This window comes from Borostomias antarcticus (genome assembly GCF_949987555.1).
Source record: "Borostomias antarcticus genome assembly, chromosome: 4".
NCBI lineage: Eukaryota > Metazoa > Chordata > Actinopteri > Stomiiformes > Stomiidae > Borostomias > Borostomias antarcticus.
Window position 1 is genome coordinate 8247772 of NC_140237.1, and position 20636 is coordinate 8268407.

The following is a 20636-nucleotide window of genomic DNA, read 5'->3' on the forward strand; positions in this document are numbered from 1 at the left end:
TTCCACGGCTGGTTCGCATTCCCTGGTTTTAAAATAATGTCTTTGTGACGAATCCAAAAATATACTTTTATTTTCCTAGTTAGGAAACTATCCTGGACACCAACATGCTTCATAACGTTACCAACGCCTCTGATTGCATGCGATTTGCTAGCGGGGAGGAGGGGGGTCATATCTCTACTTTTGATATCCCCACTTCTGATCTCATTTTTATGTTGATTGTTTTTTCCCAATCTGGTCGTCTGAAACCGTATCATTATTACATTATTATTATTATACTATCATTATTATTTTTTATTTATTATAGACTATTACTATGTTATTCTATCCCATTTCTATTATGCAGTAGATCTGTCCTCTAGAGCCCATAGGCCAGTCCTAGGTCTCGTTCTGAATGTTATTGCAATGCCCGCTGGTTGTTATAATATCATAAAACAATAGGCAACGCAGGGCAGTAGCATATTGCCTACTACAGTGAACGCCAAACACGGAAAACACATTGGAGAGCAGACCCTTGTTGTGCCGTACAAGAGGCAACGCCGAAAGGGCTAAAAATCAAAGGAGTGGAACAGAAGTTCAAAATCAAATGTGACATCAACAGCAAGCAGCCTATTTGCAGTTAACAATCATTGAACAGTCAGCCAAGTTGTCTGACGAGGGAATAAAATGCTTTATGGTACCCAGATGTGGTTCCGGGGTTTTAAAACGTCTCTTTTGGGTTGCATTACTGTGCATAAAGCACAGTGTTGGTCTAGGCACTCTCAAAATTATGAGAAATCTACCTCAAACTAGCTATTGTTTTGTTGTTGTTGAACTAGGGACTCCCCCACTCCAGTTCAGCGATATTTTAGGTGTGGGAGTAACAAAAATAACTCCAGAAGTCACTGTAGTGTGTATATATATATAATAAACTGCAATATGCTCTTTACTGGCTAGGCTACAGCAATGGGTCAATGAGTAGTATTTGTACTCACTCGAGGCATGCGAGTCGGTGCCTTGAGAGCCCGCAGGTAAGATTACTACCCCCAAGGGCTCCCTACTGTACACAGACTGCCTTATGCACACACATGAGATGTATTCCATAGCCTCTCTCCTCATTACATGACTGACTCAGCTCAACAAGAGGCAGAGAAACTTGGGGCTACACTGAAGTGAACCAGCAGCCAAGAGTGGGAAAATTGAGTTTTTTCCTGGCCTCACCTTGTAGCGTGTCTGCTCACGGTCATAGATCTTCTTGATGGAGACTGTACGAGGGGCAAAGAAGTTACCCAGTTTGGCCAGATATACACCATTCCTAAGCCCCTCCTCCAGCTCTGTGGTCGGAGGCAGCTCCTCATCCAGACACGCCTCCATCCATCTGGAGGAGAGAGCAGACGAGAACACACCTGGGATCACTAACACTAATAGTCAAACACACACTCATCCAAACAAGCCTAAATCAACCAAGAGAGAAGTGGGTCAATGCAAATGTGCACGCAGACACACAACACAACACACACACACACGCACACGCACACACACAGACAGCACACACACTTTACAACTCATTGGAGAAGCAGCAAATGAAAACAGGAATTTTATAACAGTAATAGTATCACGGACAACTGAAACTTTCACCTTATAGGAAATGCTACACCACAGTAACTAAGGGCAACACGAAGAGATTTACTCACTACTGAGGGTTGAAAGAAGTTGAAATGTCATTTGGGTTCATTCACATAGTGCATGGGGTATCAAATATAGGAAAATAGATACTTGGGATTAATAAGATCACTCTTGTTCTTTCTGTACCTCAGACATCCAACTGCATCCAACGGTTAACCTGCATCATGTAATTACATGAAATAAGTGAACTTCGTCAAAGGTGCAGAACATAACTACAGTACGTCTTTGTGCTTCAACTAGTGCTTCAATAACACACCTAAACATGGTCCATGGCTGCCTCCTCTTATCTTCTGAGTTCCCAGCATTCCTCCAGCGTGACATTTCAATGCACTGAGGTCAGACAGGGAGGCACATTCCTACTATGAGTCTGCATTAGCCCTGGGGCACTGAGGAACCATGCTGAGATAGCTAGCTACAAAACTGAGACAGGCCAGGTCCACTGGATTCCACTATACCACCACATTGGTACCCCGGTTACCAGGCAATTGCTGCCCTACGTCCCATTCTGACAACATGACAAACCACCCTACTGCCTGGAAGCACCCTGAATGTCTACCAGAACCAGCCTACTGCCTGGAAGCACCCTGAATATCTACCAGAAGCAGCCTACTGCCTGGAAGCACCCTGAATATCTACCAGAACCAGCCTACTGCCTGGAAGCACCCTGAATATCTACCAGAAGCAGCCTACTGCCTGGAAGCACCCTGAATATCTACCAGAACCAGCCTACTGCCAGGAAGCACCCTGAATATCTACCAGAACCAGCCTACTACCAGGAAGCACCCTGAATATCTACCATAACCAGCCTACTGCCAGGAAGCACCCTGAATATCTACCAGAACCAGCCTACTGCCAGGAAGCACCCTGAATATCTACCAGAACCAGCCTACTGCCAGGAAGCACCCTGAATATCTACTAGAACCAGCCTACTGCCAGGAAGCACCCTGAATATCTACCAGAACCAGCCTACTGCCAGGAAGCACCCTGAATATCTACCAGAACCAGCCTACTGCCAGGAAGCACCCTGAATATCTACCAGAACCACCCTAATGCCAGGAAGCACCCTGAATATCTACCAGAACCAGCCTACTGCCTGGAAGCACCCTGAATATCTACCAGAACCAGCCTACTGCCTGGAACCACCCTGAATATCTACCAGAACCAGCCTACTGCCTGGAACCACCCTGAATATCTACCAGAACCAGCCTACTGCCTGGAACCACCCTGAATATCTACCAGAACCAGCCTACTGCCAGGAAGCAGAGCACGTCTTGCCTGCCGGGCCGTGGAGCCTGACCACCTGCTCTACAACAGGCTGACTGCAACAGGAGAGCCTCCCCGGCGTCTCAAGTCCAGACACCCTTTTGTGCTCCTGCAGCAATGCAGAGATCTTAACATTGATGCACAGATGGGGCTTGGCATCAGTGTGGCGCCGAGGAACAGACCGTGGACCACGTCATCCAGGACTGTCCGATATATCGGACACCCACGTCATCCAGGACTGTCCGATATATCGGACACCCACGTCATCCAGGACTCTTCCCCCTGAGGGTCGTGGATGACAAAACAGTGACATGGCTCCTGGAGGTGTGCCCGGATATATAGCTCGGGTGACCCCTCACCCAGGCTCGGGGTGGGGAAAGGATAGCCCCTCGGCCCCGAGCCTGGGGGGAGAGGATGAACCAACCTTACCCAAACGACGAAGAAGAATGGATTAATGAGGTGGTTCTTTCAATCAATGTCAATTATGGGCATGTAGAGGGCGGGATATGAGGCTGATCACATTTCCAGGTGGACTGTGATTTATGAAGGGGAAATTGGGTGCAGGTGCGCATGGTTTTATTAATCAAAGAGCTAAACATCTTGATGTTTGACTGGTTTCTGTAGCTCAAAGTATGAAGGAGTTGAAAGTTGAATATTTAAAAATTCCCCATTTTGTAAAAAATGTTGAAAAAAGCTGAATATCTTGAAACGTATAAAGATATAGTGAAGAATCTGAAAGAAGACCCATCATGTCTTTAAAGAGTTGAACATTTTGATAGTTCAATGGTTTAACTAGCTCAAAGTATGAAGGAATTAAAGAGCGGCAAAAAAAATGTACGGAATAAGAAAAGAGATAAAGAAAGAATAAAGAACTGGAGAAAAATAGTGTGAATGCTGAAACCCAGCATTCACACCAATAAAAAAAAACATATAGCCCAGCCCCCCCAGACACGAGCGTGTTCTGATATGAAATAGCCCTGCTCCGAGGCATTTCACAGTTAGAGGACACAGGAAGAAATAAGGTCAAACATGCTTCTTTGAGGAGAGCAAACACTCTCTCTCTTTCCTTCTACTAAGAAAACACACACTCCTCTGTAACTTTGGCCTTGGTCTTTGAATAGGGCTACAGGAGGGTTAACTATATCCTGAACAAGACAAAGACTCTCTCTCCCTCTCTACCACACACACACACAAACAGGATCTGCAGCACACAGGCCAACCAATCGCCAGCTGAAACAACTCCTCACACAGGCAGTCGTGACACAGGGTCTCCAGACACAGGCCCCCTATTCAGGCTAGCGTGGCCAGCCTAGGGGAGCCAGGGGAGGGGGGAACCACCAGCTCCTTTCCCTCTGGGCTGCTGTAGCAGTGAAAGGCTCCATAAAGGCTCCATACTAATAGGTCTTTTATCAGAGTAACACACCCAGCCGAGCACAAACACAGACACACCCTCCACTTATGTCCAATAGCCACTCCTGCTATGAATGGGATTATTGTAAGTCGCTTTAGATAAAAGCATCAGCTGAATGACTGTAATGTAATGTTATAGACTGCTGACAATTCCTGCAATGGGAAAAATGCAAAGTGAGATGTCAAACTGTGAATGCGTCAAGCAAATCTGTGATTAAAAACCACAAATATGAAAGTGTTGTCTGGTATGAACAGCCATTCTGTAACATTGTTGACTAGCTACCAGGGGGGCGGTGCTAGATATTTTTTTTTACATTAGCATCAAGCAATGTGAGCTAATGTAAAGGCAGTAGGTGTACAACATTATCAGCTAGCGGGGTGACGGTGTCTTCCTGTCCACTGGAGTTCCATCTCCTGTCTACAACAACAGGAACCCTCCGCCAGCCAGAGTTCAGAGGTCGCTCTCATAGGAAGGGGCTGCGACCTTCAGGAAGACATACGGACACCTCTCTGCTACGGGCACGCTCCTCCCAGGATGCACCTCTCTGCTATGGGCACGCTCCTCCCAGGACGCTGGACATGTTGTACGCCTGACGGGCTAAAACCATCAACTCCTCCAAAATCTGAACAAACCAACTCATCCACCCCAATGACGTCATCAATTAAGCAAACCGATAACATCACACGCTCATACAGTAGACAGTACAGATCAATACCATGGCAGGCTCATACAGTAGACAGTACAGATGTAGCACATGCTCATACAGTAGACACTACAGATAAACATCACATGTTCATACAGTAGATACTACACGATTTATCACATGCAATACAGTACATTACATTGTCATTTAGCTGACGCTTTTATCCAAAGCAACTTACAATAATTGCATTTAACATAGGAAAAGCCAATGTACTACTACAGTACTTGCCAGAACTCACAAGTGCATCTCCTTTCTAAAACAAGTGACTAAGAGCATAATCTAGTGCTGAAGAGGGAGGATCGTGAGTAGAACTCTCCCCAGGCCATAGTCCACAGCCACACTTCTTGCTCCACGTACTGTAGGAGCATCCTGTTCCCTTCCGTTTCAAAAAAGCATCAGAATTATTTTTAATGAATTAGCACAAATATCTAAAAGTCTGTTTCCACTTTGTCATTATTTGCTATTTTTGTGTAGGATTTGGAGACAAAAATGAACTAAATCTATTGTACAGTAAGTCTGTAACATAATAAAACCTGAAAAAGGTGAAAGGGGAGTGCAGACTTTTCAGTAGCAGGCCTACTGGACAGTGCTAACGCACCCGAGCGCAAACGTGCCAAAGTTAAATCCTACTTACCAGCTGCGTGGAATGGCAAACAACCAAGAACATCAGTTAAATGTTTGAGTTTCAGTTGACCTTAGAATGTATTGAATTAAAACTAAGAAAAGAGAATGTGGTCACCATTTGCTTCTTTGAAATACACAACCGTAACTACATGAAACAAATCCATGTGAAGTTAGCTACAATGTCTCCATAGTAACATAGGCTATACAGAAACGTATACAAACTGCTACAAAATGGATCCAATAGGACTAGAAATGGTGTTGCTAATTCCTTTGTTGTACTCGTTTTTAATGTCCCTCCAAAAACAAAATCACGGAGCAGATATAAATACCTTGCATCAATAACCTGTGCAAGGATGTCACCTGTTAGATATTTACAGCAGAAACAACACCTGGAAAGTATGGCGGTGGCAAGACGGTTACATGTGAACAGAACTTTGTAATGCAGAGAAAAGCGAACACTGGTGGAAGTTCATTGTCAACCTGGTCAACTAGACTTATTGTAGCCTACATTTAATTCATTGATTCATTAATTCATGCAGCCTGTAGGCCTAACACTGTAGGCCTATAGGAGTAGCCCTTGTCTAGTTCCAAAAGGTGATTGGTTGATTGATTGGTAATTAAAAAAAAAAAAAAAGTAATAATAATAATACTAATAACAATATGAATAATAATACGAATAACAATGTTAATAAAACTAGTAATAATAATAATAATAATAATAATATCCCAGGCCTATTTAGCCTATTAGTTGATTAATTTATTATTGTCTTAATCTGCAATTCCTTGAAGCCAAGTAATTCACGGAATGCATTTACTGCAAGGATTTACTGACGAGGACTGGCTGGCCCACTTTAGGATGGGAAAGGTTACATTCCAATACCTGCATGACCAACTGCAGCCCCAGTTACAAAAACAGGACAGGTCTGAGAAAAGCACTGGACCATAAGAAAATGGTGGCTATAACGGGGGTGGCTAGCCACCAACGTAGAATACTGCACCATAGCCCATTTTTTGGTGTTGGTATTTCTACAGTTTGCACTACTGTCTATCATGTCTGTGGAGCTATTGTTGCCATCCTGACGCCACGGCTTAAAGTGAAGTGACTGGGTTTGAGACATGGTGGGGGTTCCCCCAGTGCGGTAGAGCGATTGATGGCTCCCATCTTCCCATTTGACCACCTGGACAGTACAAGGTTGATTATTATAACAGCGAGGGCTGGTATTCTTTAGCCCTCCAGGTCTCGGTTGACTAAGTACCGCTTCATGAATATTGGGATTTCCAGGCAGTGCACACGATGCAAGAGTCTTAAGCAATTCAGAAGTGTATCGCCAAGGGATGGAGGGTTCACTTTACCCAGAGAGATCTAGGACCCTTGCAGGTAAGAGTTATCCTGGCTGACTCCGCATACCCCCACTTACCATGGCTTTGTATACAGATACATGATTGCATGCTGCACTTTGCACAACCTGTGCGAGTCAGCAGGTGAAAACGTTGATCAGCTGTTACTAGTGATTGAAGACCCAAGAGGAAAGGATTGATGATGGTGACGGTCATCTGGCCAGAGCTGATGTTGATTCAGAAGCAGTACGCAATGCCCCGAGTACCATTTTAGTGCAAAGTAAAGGAAACAAGGTATGCAATAGTAACAGATTTTAATGTGTATATTAATTACAAAAATGTCTATATTTAAAGTATAGTTTTAGGGTAACAATAGTATTCCAATTACAACTAGCTTATAGGCTATATTTAACAAAAAAGTATTTTAGCAATAACAACAAATAAATAGCCTGTAGCCTATTGAGATTCCGTGTGCGTGCATGTGTTTGTTTGCTTAAGCTATAAATCGTGGTAGGTCATGCCATTCTGATCATATCGGCCTTCGTCATCATCGGCGTTAGTGTGTCTGGTGTTTTGCAAAACCTCGTTAAAAGTTGCTAAACATCACAAACCATCAGCATCTCATGGTCTCAGTCCTCTCTCCTTGTTCTTGCTCGCTCCTCCTCCCTCTCAGCCTCCTCCTGCTAAGAGTCCATCTCAGCCTGCTGCTGACCAGGACGGACATCACCTCCTCATCTCAGCCTGCTACTGACCAGGACCGACATCACCTCCTCATCTCAGCCTGCTGCTGACCAGGACAGACATCACCTCCTCATCTCAGCCTGCTGCTGACCAGGACAGACATCACCTCCTCATCTCAGCCTGCTACTGAGATGACCAGGACAGACATCACCTCCTCATCTCAGCCTGCTACTGACCAGGACAGACATCACCTCCTCATCTCAGCCTGCTGCTGACCAGGACAGACATCACCTCCTCATCTCAGCTCGACCACCGTTATCTCTCAGAAATGTAGGCCTATCTTCAGATTTCACCCAAATCATGAACAAAATTACAGTAGGCAATATACTACTGTATACTGAATGGAATTCCACAGGCAAATAATTTTGTGTTAGTTCCTTTATGTTTAAACTCTATGCCTACTATACGAAGTGGCCAAACAATTAGAGCCTACCATGTTCTGGCGGCTGCCAGCGCTTGAAGATGTATCAGCTTCTATGGGGGCGTGTGCATCTTCTTTGCCGCTGGTGGTCTCACGCCATTTTCCATATTTTCAGATGTGAAAGCGGTGTCAAACTAAATGGGAGGTCTAATGATTGGCCTACATCCCAGAACTTGATCTAGTCGATCCTAAAAGGGGCATATTTTTTGCTCAGCCCCTGATTTGCCTCTGTTGTTTTTTTTTGCCTGCCTTCACTTTGTCCCGGTACTGAATGGTGGTCCGCTGATAGCCAGAGTTGCGCATATCAGCTGGCATCTGACAGAAAACCTGCTCGTTTCTAGTTGGTTCTAGTCTAGCTGGTTCTGTACAGTTTCATCCCCCAAATATGAATAAGCTATTTTGTGTCTGTGTTGGACCACAGTGATCTTGCCATTTTTGTGTTTGGCGCCGGCTCAGTTTATTTGCATTTATTTATGTTGCTACAATAATTTCGGAATGCCCTTTCCCCGGGGTAAAAAAACGTTGTCATTTCTCACTGGCGTTTTCAGCCCTGGGCGAGCATTTCAACCCCGTTTTAAAAATGTCCACCCTGGCCTCCAGCAAGGTTGACTCAACCCAGTTTTAAAAATGTCCACCCTGGCCTCCAGCTGGGTTGACTCAACCCATATATTTTTGAAATCTGTCACCTCTGAAGTATTGGTATGTCACTGACCAAAAACTATTTACCAAGTGAAGTTAAGTACACTTGGTAAATAGGCCGTGGTGCATGATTGTCGGCGTTTATGAGCAGCTGGGTTTGACAAAGCTGGCGTTAGCCGATTAGCCAATCCTTGCTAATTTCGTAATGACGTCAGGGGCAGTGGTGGCATTGGCCCCGACTGGAATCTGATTGGCCACCCCTGGTGCCCCTCCTATCATGATAGGCCATTGTGTCTTGAAAGAAGCCTCTCTAGACCAATGAGAATGGACCTAAAACGAGGGAGGCTGAATCTTCCAACTTCTGCATTCAGCAATCAACATTTTAGCTAACATCTGCTGCTGAGATGCACAAGAATTTGACCTATCACATTTTTGTCATACTATTCTCTGCTGTGTAGTGTTGATGATTGATATGCAAGACCTTTTATTAAGATGTGTGCATTTGTGCTGTGAAATGGTGAAATTAATAGGCTATGGTTAATGAAAACTTCTGGCATGATGGCATGATCTGTGCTTCGCGAGCATGCACAATGTGCTCCATCATGCACAAAAAATGTGCATCCCCCATAACTCATAACTGTTCCCCACTTGTGCCACCCCAGTCAAAAAGGTCTGGACACGCCTCTGGATGACTATTCACCATTCACCTATTCACATCCCAAACCAAACTGCGTCTATTGTAGCTTCTTATAATGTATTCAGTTGGCTAGTCAAAACAGGTAGTTGACTTGTGATCAGGTTCTGGCAGCTTAGCAAGATGCGCTGTGTTACGTTAGTGGCCTCTGCGATGAATACAGGCCGTTTTAATCGACCTCCCTGCCATTTCATCGGGTGGGGGACAATTATAAGCCTGGTAAGAAAGGGTCACTGTTTAGAGTCAACCATGTGGAAGTCAGAGATAGAGGGGCTATCGGGTTACTCTAAAATGATGTGCTGCACTATATCCCAACATGTTCCCCAATGAGAGATGTTTGAAAGAGAGGCTTGTGAAGGCATGCATCGAGGACAGTTTCAGAGAGACGGAGCAGGGAGGTGGAGAGAGAAGAAAGCAGGAGGGAGGAGGATGAGAGGGTGAGCCAAATTACCCATTACATGCTTTACTGCAATGCTGGAATCCTGCGCTAACTGACCTCTCCCCAGACTCACAGCTCGAACAGGACAGCTGATACACTACTGACACTATAGCTGATACACTACTGACACTACAGCTGATACTACTAACACTACAGCTGATACTACTGACACTACAGCTGATACACTACTGACACTACAGCTGATACTACTGACACTACAGCTGATACTACTGACACTACAGCTGATACTACTGACACTACAGCTGATACACTACTGACACTACAGCATATACTACAGCTGATACTACTGACACTACAGCTGATACTACTGACACTACAGCTGATACTACTGATACTACAGCTGATACTACTGATACTACAGCTGATACTACTGACACTACAGCTGATACACTACTGACACTACAGCTGATACACTACAGCTGATACTACTGACACTACAGCTGATACTACTGACACTACAGCTGATACTACTGACACTACAGCTGATACACTACTGACACTACAGCTGATACTACTGACACTACAGCTGATACTACTGACACTACAGCTGATACACTACTGACACTACAGCATATACTACAGCTGATACTACTGACACTACAGCTGATACTACTGACACTACAGCTGATACTACTGATACTACAGCTGATACTACTGATACTACAGCTGATACTACTGACACTACAGCTGATACACTACAGCTGATACTACTGACACTACAGCTGATACTACTGACACTACAGCTGATACACTACTGACACTACAGCTGATACTACTGACACTACAGCTGATACTACTGACACTACAGCTGATACTACTGATACTACAGCTGATACTACTGATACTACAGCTGATACACTACTGACACTACAGCTGATACTACTGACACTACAGCTGATACACTACTGACACTACAGCTGATACACTACAGCTGATACTACTGACACTACAGCTGATACTACTGACACTACAGCTGATACTACTGACACTACAGCTGATACACTACTGACACTACAGCTGATACTACTGACACTACAGCTGATACTACTGACACTACAGCTGATACACTACTGACACTACAGCTGATACTACTGATACTACAGCTGATACTACTGATACTACAGCTGATACACTACTGACACTACAGCTGATACTACTGACACTACAGCTGATACACTACTGACACTACAGCTGATACACTACTGACACTACAGCTGATACACTACTGACACTACAGCTGATACTACTGACACTACAGCTGATACTACTGATACTACAGCTGATACTACTGACACTACAGCAGATACACTACTGACACTACAGCTGATACACTACAGCTGATACTACTGACACTACAGCTGATACACTACTGACACTACAGCTGATACACTACTGACACTACAGCTGATACACTACAGCTGATACTACTGACACTACAGCTGATACACTACTGACACTACAGCTGATACTACTGACACTACAGCTGATACTACTGACACTACAGCTGATACTACTGACACTACAGCTGATACACTACTGACACTACAGCTGATACTACTGACACTACAGCTGATACTACTGACACTACAGCTGATACTACTGACACTACAGCTGATACACTACTGACACTACAGCTGATACTACTGACACTATAGCAGATACACTACTGACACTACAGCTGATACTACTGACACTACAGCTGATACTACTGACACTACAGCTGATACTACTGACACTACTGACACTACAGCTGATACTACTGACACTATAGCTGATACTACTAACACTATAGCAGATACACTACTGACACTACAGCTGATACTACTAACACTATAGCAGATACACTACTGACATTACAGCTGATACTAACGCTGATACTACTGACACTACAGCTGATACTACTGACACTATAGCAGATACACTACTGACACTACAGCTGATACTACTGACACTACAGCTGATACTACTGACACTACAGCTGATACTACTGACACTACAGCAGATACTACTGACACTACAGCTGATACACTACTGACACTACAGCTGATACTACTGACACTACAGCTGATACACTACTGACACTACAGCTGATACTACTGACACTACAGCTGATACTACTGACACTATAGCAGATACACTACTGACACTACAGCTGATACACTACTGACACTACAGCTGATACTACTGACACTACAGCTGATACTACTGACACTACAGCTGATACTACTGACACTACAGCTGATACACTACTGACACTACAGCTGATACTACTGACACTACAGCTGATACACTACTGACACTACAGCTGATACTACTGACACTACAGCAGATACTACTGACACTACAGCTGATACACTACTGACACTACAGCTGATACACTACTGACACTACAGCTGATACTACTGACACTACAGCTGATACTACTGACACTATAGCTGATACTACAGCTGATACTACTGACACTATAGCTGATACTACTGACACTACAGCTGATACACTACTGACACTACAGCTGATACTACTGACACTACAGCTGATACTACCGACACTACAGCTGATACTACTGACACTATAGCTGATACTACTGACACTATAGCTGATACTACTGACACTACAGCAGATACACTACTGACACTACAGCTGATACTACTGACACTACAGCTGATACTACTGACACTACAGCTGATACTACTGACACTACAGCAGATACACTACTGACACTACAGCTGATACTACTGACACTACAGCTGATACACTACTGACACTACAGCTGATACTACTGACACTACAGCTGATACACTACTGACACTATAGCAGATACACTACTGACACTACAGCTGATACACTACTGACACTACAGCTGATACTACTGACACTACAGCTGATACTACTGACACTACAGCTGATACTACTGACACTACAGCTGATACTACTGACACTACTGACACTACAGCTGATACTACTGACACTACAGCTGATACTACTGACACTACTGACACTATAGCAGATACACTACTGACACTACAGCTGATACTACTGACACTACAGCTGATACTACTGACACTACAGCTGATACTACTGACACTACTGACACTACAGCTGATACTACTGACACTACAGCTGATACTACTGACACTATAGCAGATACACTACTGACACTACAGCTGATACTACTGACACTACAGCTGATACTACTGACACTACAGCTGATACACTACTGACACTACAGCTGATACTACTGACACTACAGCTGATACTACTGACACTACAGCTGATACACTACTGACACTACAGCTGATACTACTGACACTACAGCTGATACACTACTGATACTACAGCTGATACTACTGACTACAGCTGATACTACTGACACTACAGCTGATACTACTGACACTACTGACACTACAGCTGATACTACTGACACTACAGCTGATACTACTGACACTATAGCTGATACTACTGACACTACAGCTGATACTACTGACACTACAGCTGATACACTACTGACACTACAGCTGATACTACTGACACTACAGCTGATACTACTGACACTACAGCTGATACTACTGACACTACAGCTGATACTACTGACACTACAGCTGATACACGACTCATCATGCGTAGCGTAGTGTGTGTGCATGTGAGCCCCAGTCACAGAATCAGATATTATATCCATCCCAGCCCCAGTGGTGTGTCCATGTCAGTCCCAGACCCTGGTTCAGAGTGCGTCGGTAGCAGGCGGACAGTTGTCCCGAGACACCAGGATGTTCCAGGACCAGACACATACGAGCTCCTCAAAGGCTCAACTACCGAGCCTGATCAGGACCAAGCTCATGAACCACAAGCTCATGTCACTAAAGCGGCTTTTTCACCCTCGGCCGAACTCTCTTCATCTCAGATAACTTGTCTTGACTCTCCTCTCTGCCCTATTCAGACTCTGGGATTAACCCAGGACTGATATCTAAACTGGAAGGGTGTGTTCTAGTCTCTGATTTCACAAGCAGGCAGGTGGGCAGGCAGGCAGCTGTACTTCAGGAAGGCTCTATGGACCACTGACCCCTCCCTCTGACCCCGCCCTCTATCATTCTATCTTCCTCTTTTCATTCCTCTCTCTAGGAGGCAGGCGGGGAGTCAGTACCTCTGAATATTTCACTCTACTACTGGGCCTGGGTGTCACATAGCAACAAGTGACTCACCAGATTAATGGTACGACTAATGAGTTAATAATAATCTCTCTGCTTGATAATAGGAAAGGCACATCATCAAGAGCAGACCTGAGGAAGGATGTTATCCTCACAGCTCAGTGAGTTTCAAACCACCAGGTCTCTACACTCCAGTACAGCATAACATCCAGACATTATATGAATACTCGCTGCGGCAGATACTCAGTACCTGGAAATGAACAGGAAATGACTTGACGATCGCCAGCGGAACTGGTCTGTCTGTACAATTCTATAGAGAGAAGATGACTCTGTAAACATCCTAAATGACAATTAGAGCCCTAAAATCTTTACAACCGCACCTCAAATCAGACAGTACTGTACATAGATGTGATACTCCTCAAACGTGTGTTTTCATTGACTGACACAAACGTGTGTACCGTTACCGTTACGTTGCTTTCTTCAGGTGCATCTACGGAAACAATGAGCTTAGCCTTCTGGATTCCCTGTGGTACCTGTGCATCTGTCAACAGCAGTCTGTCAGTGTGTGACACTTGGAAAGGAATCTGCCCTGTCGGGAGTTTTGAGCAGGCGTGGCTGGAGCTGGAGCTTGAGCTATTGCTGCAGATGGGAGTCCTTCTCTCTCTTTCTCTCTCTGCCTCGTAGTCTCTCTCTCTCTCTCTCCAATGTAACAGGACCAGTTATGTGAATGTGCAGCACCACACCACAGCGGAGAATGAATACCAAGAATAGCAGAGGCTTTAGAGAAATAACAACGCTCGGCATCTCTGGTGAGCAGAGTATGGTTTTCATTATAGGGAACATAAGAGAACTTCAAACCTCAACTTCAAATAACCTTTTCTTAAACTTTCCTTATGGTCCAGGTGCCTTCAAGAGACACACGTACAGTGGAACCAAAGCTATAATTTACCTCAGAGTCGAGTAAACAGAAACTCCTCCACAATCACTACTCTTTACACTGGGCAGACTGGGAGGGGAGGAAGGAACACAGACACACACAGACACACTCTCTCACAGAGGGCAATCAAGTCCTCTTCCGCCAAATAACACACATTGTCACAGGCAGAAAGATATACTTAAAACAATTAGCGTCTTAGCGCTGTCAGATCTGTCGCCTGCTTACAAGCTCAGGGCGACAGGGAGTTGAGGGCAGGCGTTGCCTCACCAGAGGGGGAAAGCCCAATCAGAACCTGACAGGCTATACGGTGGTTACCTTTTACATTTCTAGCTTTCACTCCACTAAGGGACCCACAGGAAGAGTTAGCTCCTCTCCTCGCTCCCCCACACGTTCGAGATTGTTATGGTGAGGCCTGTATCTGACTGGAAGAGAGAAAGCTTAGTCAGTCCACCATGGAACGAGAATCAATAAGTCCTACTCAAATATCGTAGATGAAACATGGCCGACTGCATTCTTTGGGACACCTTGGGGGAGGGGGGAGAAGGTAGTGGAAAAACAAAACAAAAAAAAAAGTGCACAGAGAACCTGTCATCCCCCACCCATTGATAAAATGTCATCATCATATACAGTTGTTGAATGATATTGGTCATCTTCTCATCGATTTAGAGGTCAGTTAAATCAACCAAATGTCAAGAGGTGGACATCATAGGATTTACCTTGGCCTACAGAATCTAACTCGCCTTGTTTTGAGTAGTTTGGAATTGATTAGTGTCATTATTGGCACAGAGAATAATCGCCCATTGACCATCGCCTGTGCCTCACGCATATGATCCTGTCGACTCGCAAGCTTAATTGCATGTGCTACCGTTTGCAGCTAAATTACAGGATTCGGCGTAGTGTGATACATGTAGCCTAACTTGTGACCACTGTTACATTCGCCCTGCTTCTCGCTCAGTGACGTAATTGATCAAAATGCAAAACCTGTAATGTCTAACTTAGGTTGGAGTTTACGTGCTACTAACATTTTAAAGGTTGCACCAGCTGAAATAGTTCCAACTAGCAATGGGTATCGTTAGGATTTTATTGATACCAGTTAGGGTTGCACAATACATCGAAACTTCGATACCAAATCCCACGATTCTTTCAATATAATATTTTGGCTTCAATTCTATCGAAAGCATGAAATGCACATTGAAACTGTGCAGCAAGTATACAGAATACAGCAAGTAACGCTACAGCAGTGACGCCATACTCCCACCGGTTGATCTTTTACCAAGAAAAAGAAAACAGCTGTAGTAAAATATGGGATTATTTTGGTTTACAGCTCGACAAAGATGGCTGTTGACAACAACAAGCCCATCTGTCGAACATGCTTTAAGACGTTTCAGGTCAAAACAGGGAACACAACAAACTTGGCCAAGCACTTGTGTGATAAGCACCCAGATCTCTCCTTGGAATTCAGACGTCAGGTTTGTAGTTGCAATCGAAACGTATTATTAGCCAACGTTGGCTAGATAACCTTCGCTGTGACAGAGCTGTGTGCTAGATACCTTTAGATGACAGACATTTCTAGCTGGAGCTAGCTAGTTGAAGAGCTAAGGTAGGGTAGCTAACGTTTGCTAGCTAACATTAGCATGATCAGGCAGTCCACCATGCACCGATAGCAAATCAAATACTATTCATTGTGCAGACCTTTTTTCTGTGGGAGATTTAGCACTATGGCTCACGTTACCTATGTAACAGCTAGTGCCGTCAGTAATCGAGTTCACTTCACAACTTAAAATACAATTTATATATATTTCTATACAGCACCTCAGGATTAATCTGTAGCCCAAGACATACAAGACTGACCCAGGCAAATATTGCATGCTTGTGTTTCTTTCAAAGAACCTGAGTCTTGCTAGGCAAATATTGCATGCTTGTGTTTCTTTCAAAGAACCTGAGTCTTGCTAAACAGCTTAGGTCGTCCCTTAGACATACAAATGAAGTGGACCGAGTGTCTACTGTGATGTGGAAATCAAGAGAATTCATTATCAAGTTCATATCGTTTGTAAAGACCTGAACGAAAAGTATTAGGGGACAGTGTCTAGTCTACTGTGTGTGAAATCAGAGAGACTCATAGTTCATATCTTACCTCACCTCAAAGACCTGAAAGAAGAGGCCATAGTGTAATTCATAAGTATTCTTGTTGAATATGAATAATTTTACTCTTGAATATGTATCTACGTTTAACCAGTTAAGAAATGTCTGATTCAATAGGAGTCACTTGTGCTTCAATGGCATTTTTAATGAAGCAGACATCCTCACAGTCACAACAGCACTGTATAAATAACTATTTTAAGAAGCAGCATCTAATCATCCAATCACAAAATGTTTTAACCCACCCACCACGTTTGTTAACCCCCTCCCATTAAGACCCTCCCACCCAAAGAGGAACACAAATAATGATGGCATCATCACCCCATTCAATACACTGTTCAGACTAGCACCCCACCTCCCTCCCACACACACAGTCCACACCTCATAGGGGATACTTGAATCCGACGGTGGGGAGGGGCCTTGTAGGTGGGCTTAGCGCTCCAGCAGGCCCCTTCTGGGGACGAGGGGAGTGAGTGAGTGTGCGAGTGAGTGAGTGAGTGTGAGTGAGTGAGTGAGTGAGTGAGTGAGTGAGTGAGTGAGTGAGTGAGTGAGTGAGTGAGTGTGGGGGGGGGGAGGCTGTGGCTCAGGAGGTAGAGCGGGTCATCCAATGATCGTAGGGTCGGTGGTTTGAATCCCGGCTCCTCCTGTCCAAATGTCAAAGTGTCCTTGGGAAAGACACTGAACCATAAAAGTGCTCCCAAAGAGCAGGCTGGAACCTGGTGTGTGAATGTGTGTGTGAACGGGTGAATGAGAGGCCATTGTTAAGCGCCACGTATGTGAGAAAGGGGGGAGTGTTACCACAGTGAGGGCGACTGAGGATAAACATCTAGTCTACACAGTAGGAAACTCTGTAGTGGGCAAGCCATTTCTCTCTGTCATTACTCAGTCGATCAGTCAGTCAGCTAGCCAGCCAGCCAATCAGAAGGTGGGGGTCTTGTTTCAGAGGTGGCGAGGGCTGGGGTGGTGATTGTGGTTAAAGCTTCTGCTTGATGTGAACCATGTAGCTGCAGGAGTCTTCAAGTGGCCTCAGCTGGGGGTGGCGACGCAGGTCTGAAAGGTTGCAGAGCTAAAGACACCATGACCAGGAAGGGGCGTCTGGGAGGGAGGAGAGAGGGAGTGTATTCTTGTACTTGTATCTGATGTTCTCTTGTGTTTTTAAATTCTATGAAGCACTTTGTAACTTGTCTTTGAGAGGTGCTATACCAAAAAAAAGTCTACTTACTTGTGTCCACTAAATCATATTTTCCTGCCAGTGGAGCGATCCAGCTGGTGAATGGAAGTGTGCTTTCAATTGCTCTCGCTGTTGTTTTGCCGCTGCTGTGGCATTCCTTGCCCTGCTCACTGCCACAGAGGAAAGTTCTCCATCCTTTAGCCATGCTCCGTGGATGATCCTGTGGTCCTCATCCTCCATGTCCACAAAGGCTGGCCTCTGATTCCTTCCCCCTAAGGAAGTTGTGCACACTGACACTTCTTCACACTCCATTTCGATGTTGGTCTGGAAAACGCATAGTCTGTCGGCCAATACTCAGAGCGCGTTCTCTAGCGCGCCTGGCCCTCGACAGGCGATAGCTGAAGATCCGCTGTCCATGGTCCAGGTAAAGAGGTCTGACTGGCCGAACAGCCCTGCATCCGACACTCTTCCATGTACCAACACTTGCATAGATAATCTTGTAGTCTGCGTCGACTATGGCCATGAGAACCACAGAGAATCTAGACTTGTAGTTGTGGTAGGTACTTCCTGAATTAAAAGGGGGCTGGATGTAGATATGCTTGCCATCTATGGCACCTAGGCAGTGAGGAAATTGCCACTTCAAAACATCTTCCCACCTCTCGCCACTCTGCCTCTGTTGTCGGTGTCTGGAATGGATGGCAGCACTACTTATGAGCATTGTGCTTATAATTGTATTGTGTTTTTGGATTGAAAGAACATGCTATATGAAAATGAATACTGTGGAGGTAATAAATAGGATATTCTAAATATTTCTATAATTTCAAATTATTATGAGTGTTGACTAATCAATCTGTTATACACGGCAAATATCATACCTTCAAATGGTCATCTTTCAAGACAGCACCATTCTCCAACTTACAAAGTCGCCTCTTGTTTCCTAATTATATGGTTTATATTAAGAGATTATATCAGGTGAAACTCCCCAATTTTCATAACTTTGTGTTGGCCGTAATTTTATTGCAGAAAGCACTCTCGCCATTTTCATAGCCTACAGAAAGAAGCCCAGATGAACCCGACAAAAAGTCCATAGTGCGTTCTTACAAGTTAAAAATATATTGTTGTTGCAATCTTTTTTTAATCTTATGTTTTTAGTTCTGTTTATTTAAGATCAAGACCTTGAAGGAGAATTCCACCCTAGAACAACATTAGGCTCAACAACTAGACACGCACAAAATAAAGAAAAATGTGGTTTCCTTGACTATAGTTGCTCCATGTAAACAAAGCATGTTCAGAAAGTCTTCACTTCCACGGATTTGCTGCGTCGACAAATCCCCGGAAGCAAAATAACGAGGACTACAACAACAACAACAACTACAACAACTCCCGATGGCTCATGCTGAGTTCCAGATAGGATTTTGAGCCCGTAAGTTACGACTTCAAGTCACGACTCACGACTTCATAGCGTTCCAGGCAAACTGTCTGAGTGTGTGGAATTCTGGATAAATGTAAACAAGCCAATATGCCATAAGCTTGAGATTTGGCACACGGTCAGAGCTGGCAAGCTAAACATTGTATGCCTAATTTCACTATGCTAAGAAATCGTACGTTACGTACTTTTATTTACTGACATCATCGACTTTTTGGAGTTTGCATGGTCAAGTTTACCTTAACGTTAGCTAGCTAGCGCTAGCTATCTCTTGTCGAGTTGAAAAACAACACTATTATAACTTTTAGTTACATTTTCTACAGTTGGAAAGAGACACTGCACGTGTAGTTCATGCACTGCAGTTTATGTCTGGGCTCTGCTAGAAGAAAATCCTGGACAATCCCTCCCATCTCATCTTTGACTGGCTGTGGCAGATGAGAAGCACCTTCAACTCATCCCTCCCAAATGCAGGACTGAGCGGTTCAGGCGTTCTTTTGATCCAGCCAGTCAGACTTTACAACAGTTCCTGCCCCCCCTGCCCCCCCCCAAGTCACTAGATTTTTGTTGTATTATATGCAATTGTTTTAGTGTATGCACTATTTAACGTATTGTATATTTAATTTTTGAGCTACATGCATTCTGTAAATTTTCTGTTCTTTCTTGCTGCTGTAATGCTCAAATCCCCCCCAGGGGATTATTAAAATTCTATCTTATTAAACAATAAACACAGTGAGTGAGAATGCAAGAAGTAGGCTACTTATTTTCTGAGTGGACCATCATTTGGTAAATTATAATACAATGATGATGATGGGTGCTCACCACAGATGTAACCCAAGTTACAGTCTATGAACCTGACTAACAGCAT

The 20636-nt window shown here is 44.2% G+C and overlaps 1 protein-coding gene across 1 annotated transcript in view; it reads right to left on the reverse strand.

Annotated features, from left to right (window-relative positions):
* The window catches only part of iqgap1 (IQ motif containing GTPase activating protein 1), a gene marked incomplete at both ends in the record, with an annotated part of 63692 nt that overhangs the window by 37670 nt on the left and 5386 nt on the right, over positions 1 to 20636 (reverse strand). The window contains one exon of the mRNA XM_084436785.1: positions 1198 to 1354. Within this exon, the coding sequence (XP_084292911.1) occupies positions 1198 to 1354 (157 nt within the window). The remainder of the gene's footprint in view (positions 1 to 1197; positions 1355 to 20636) is intronic.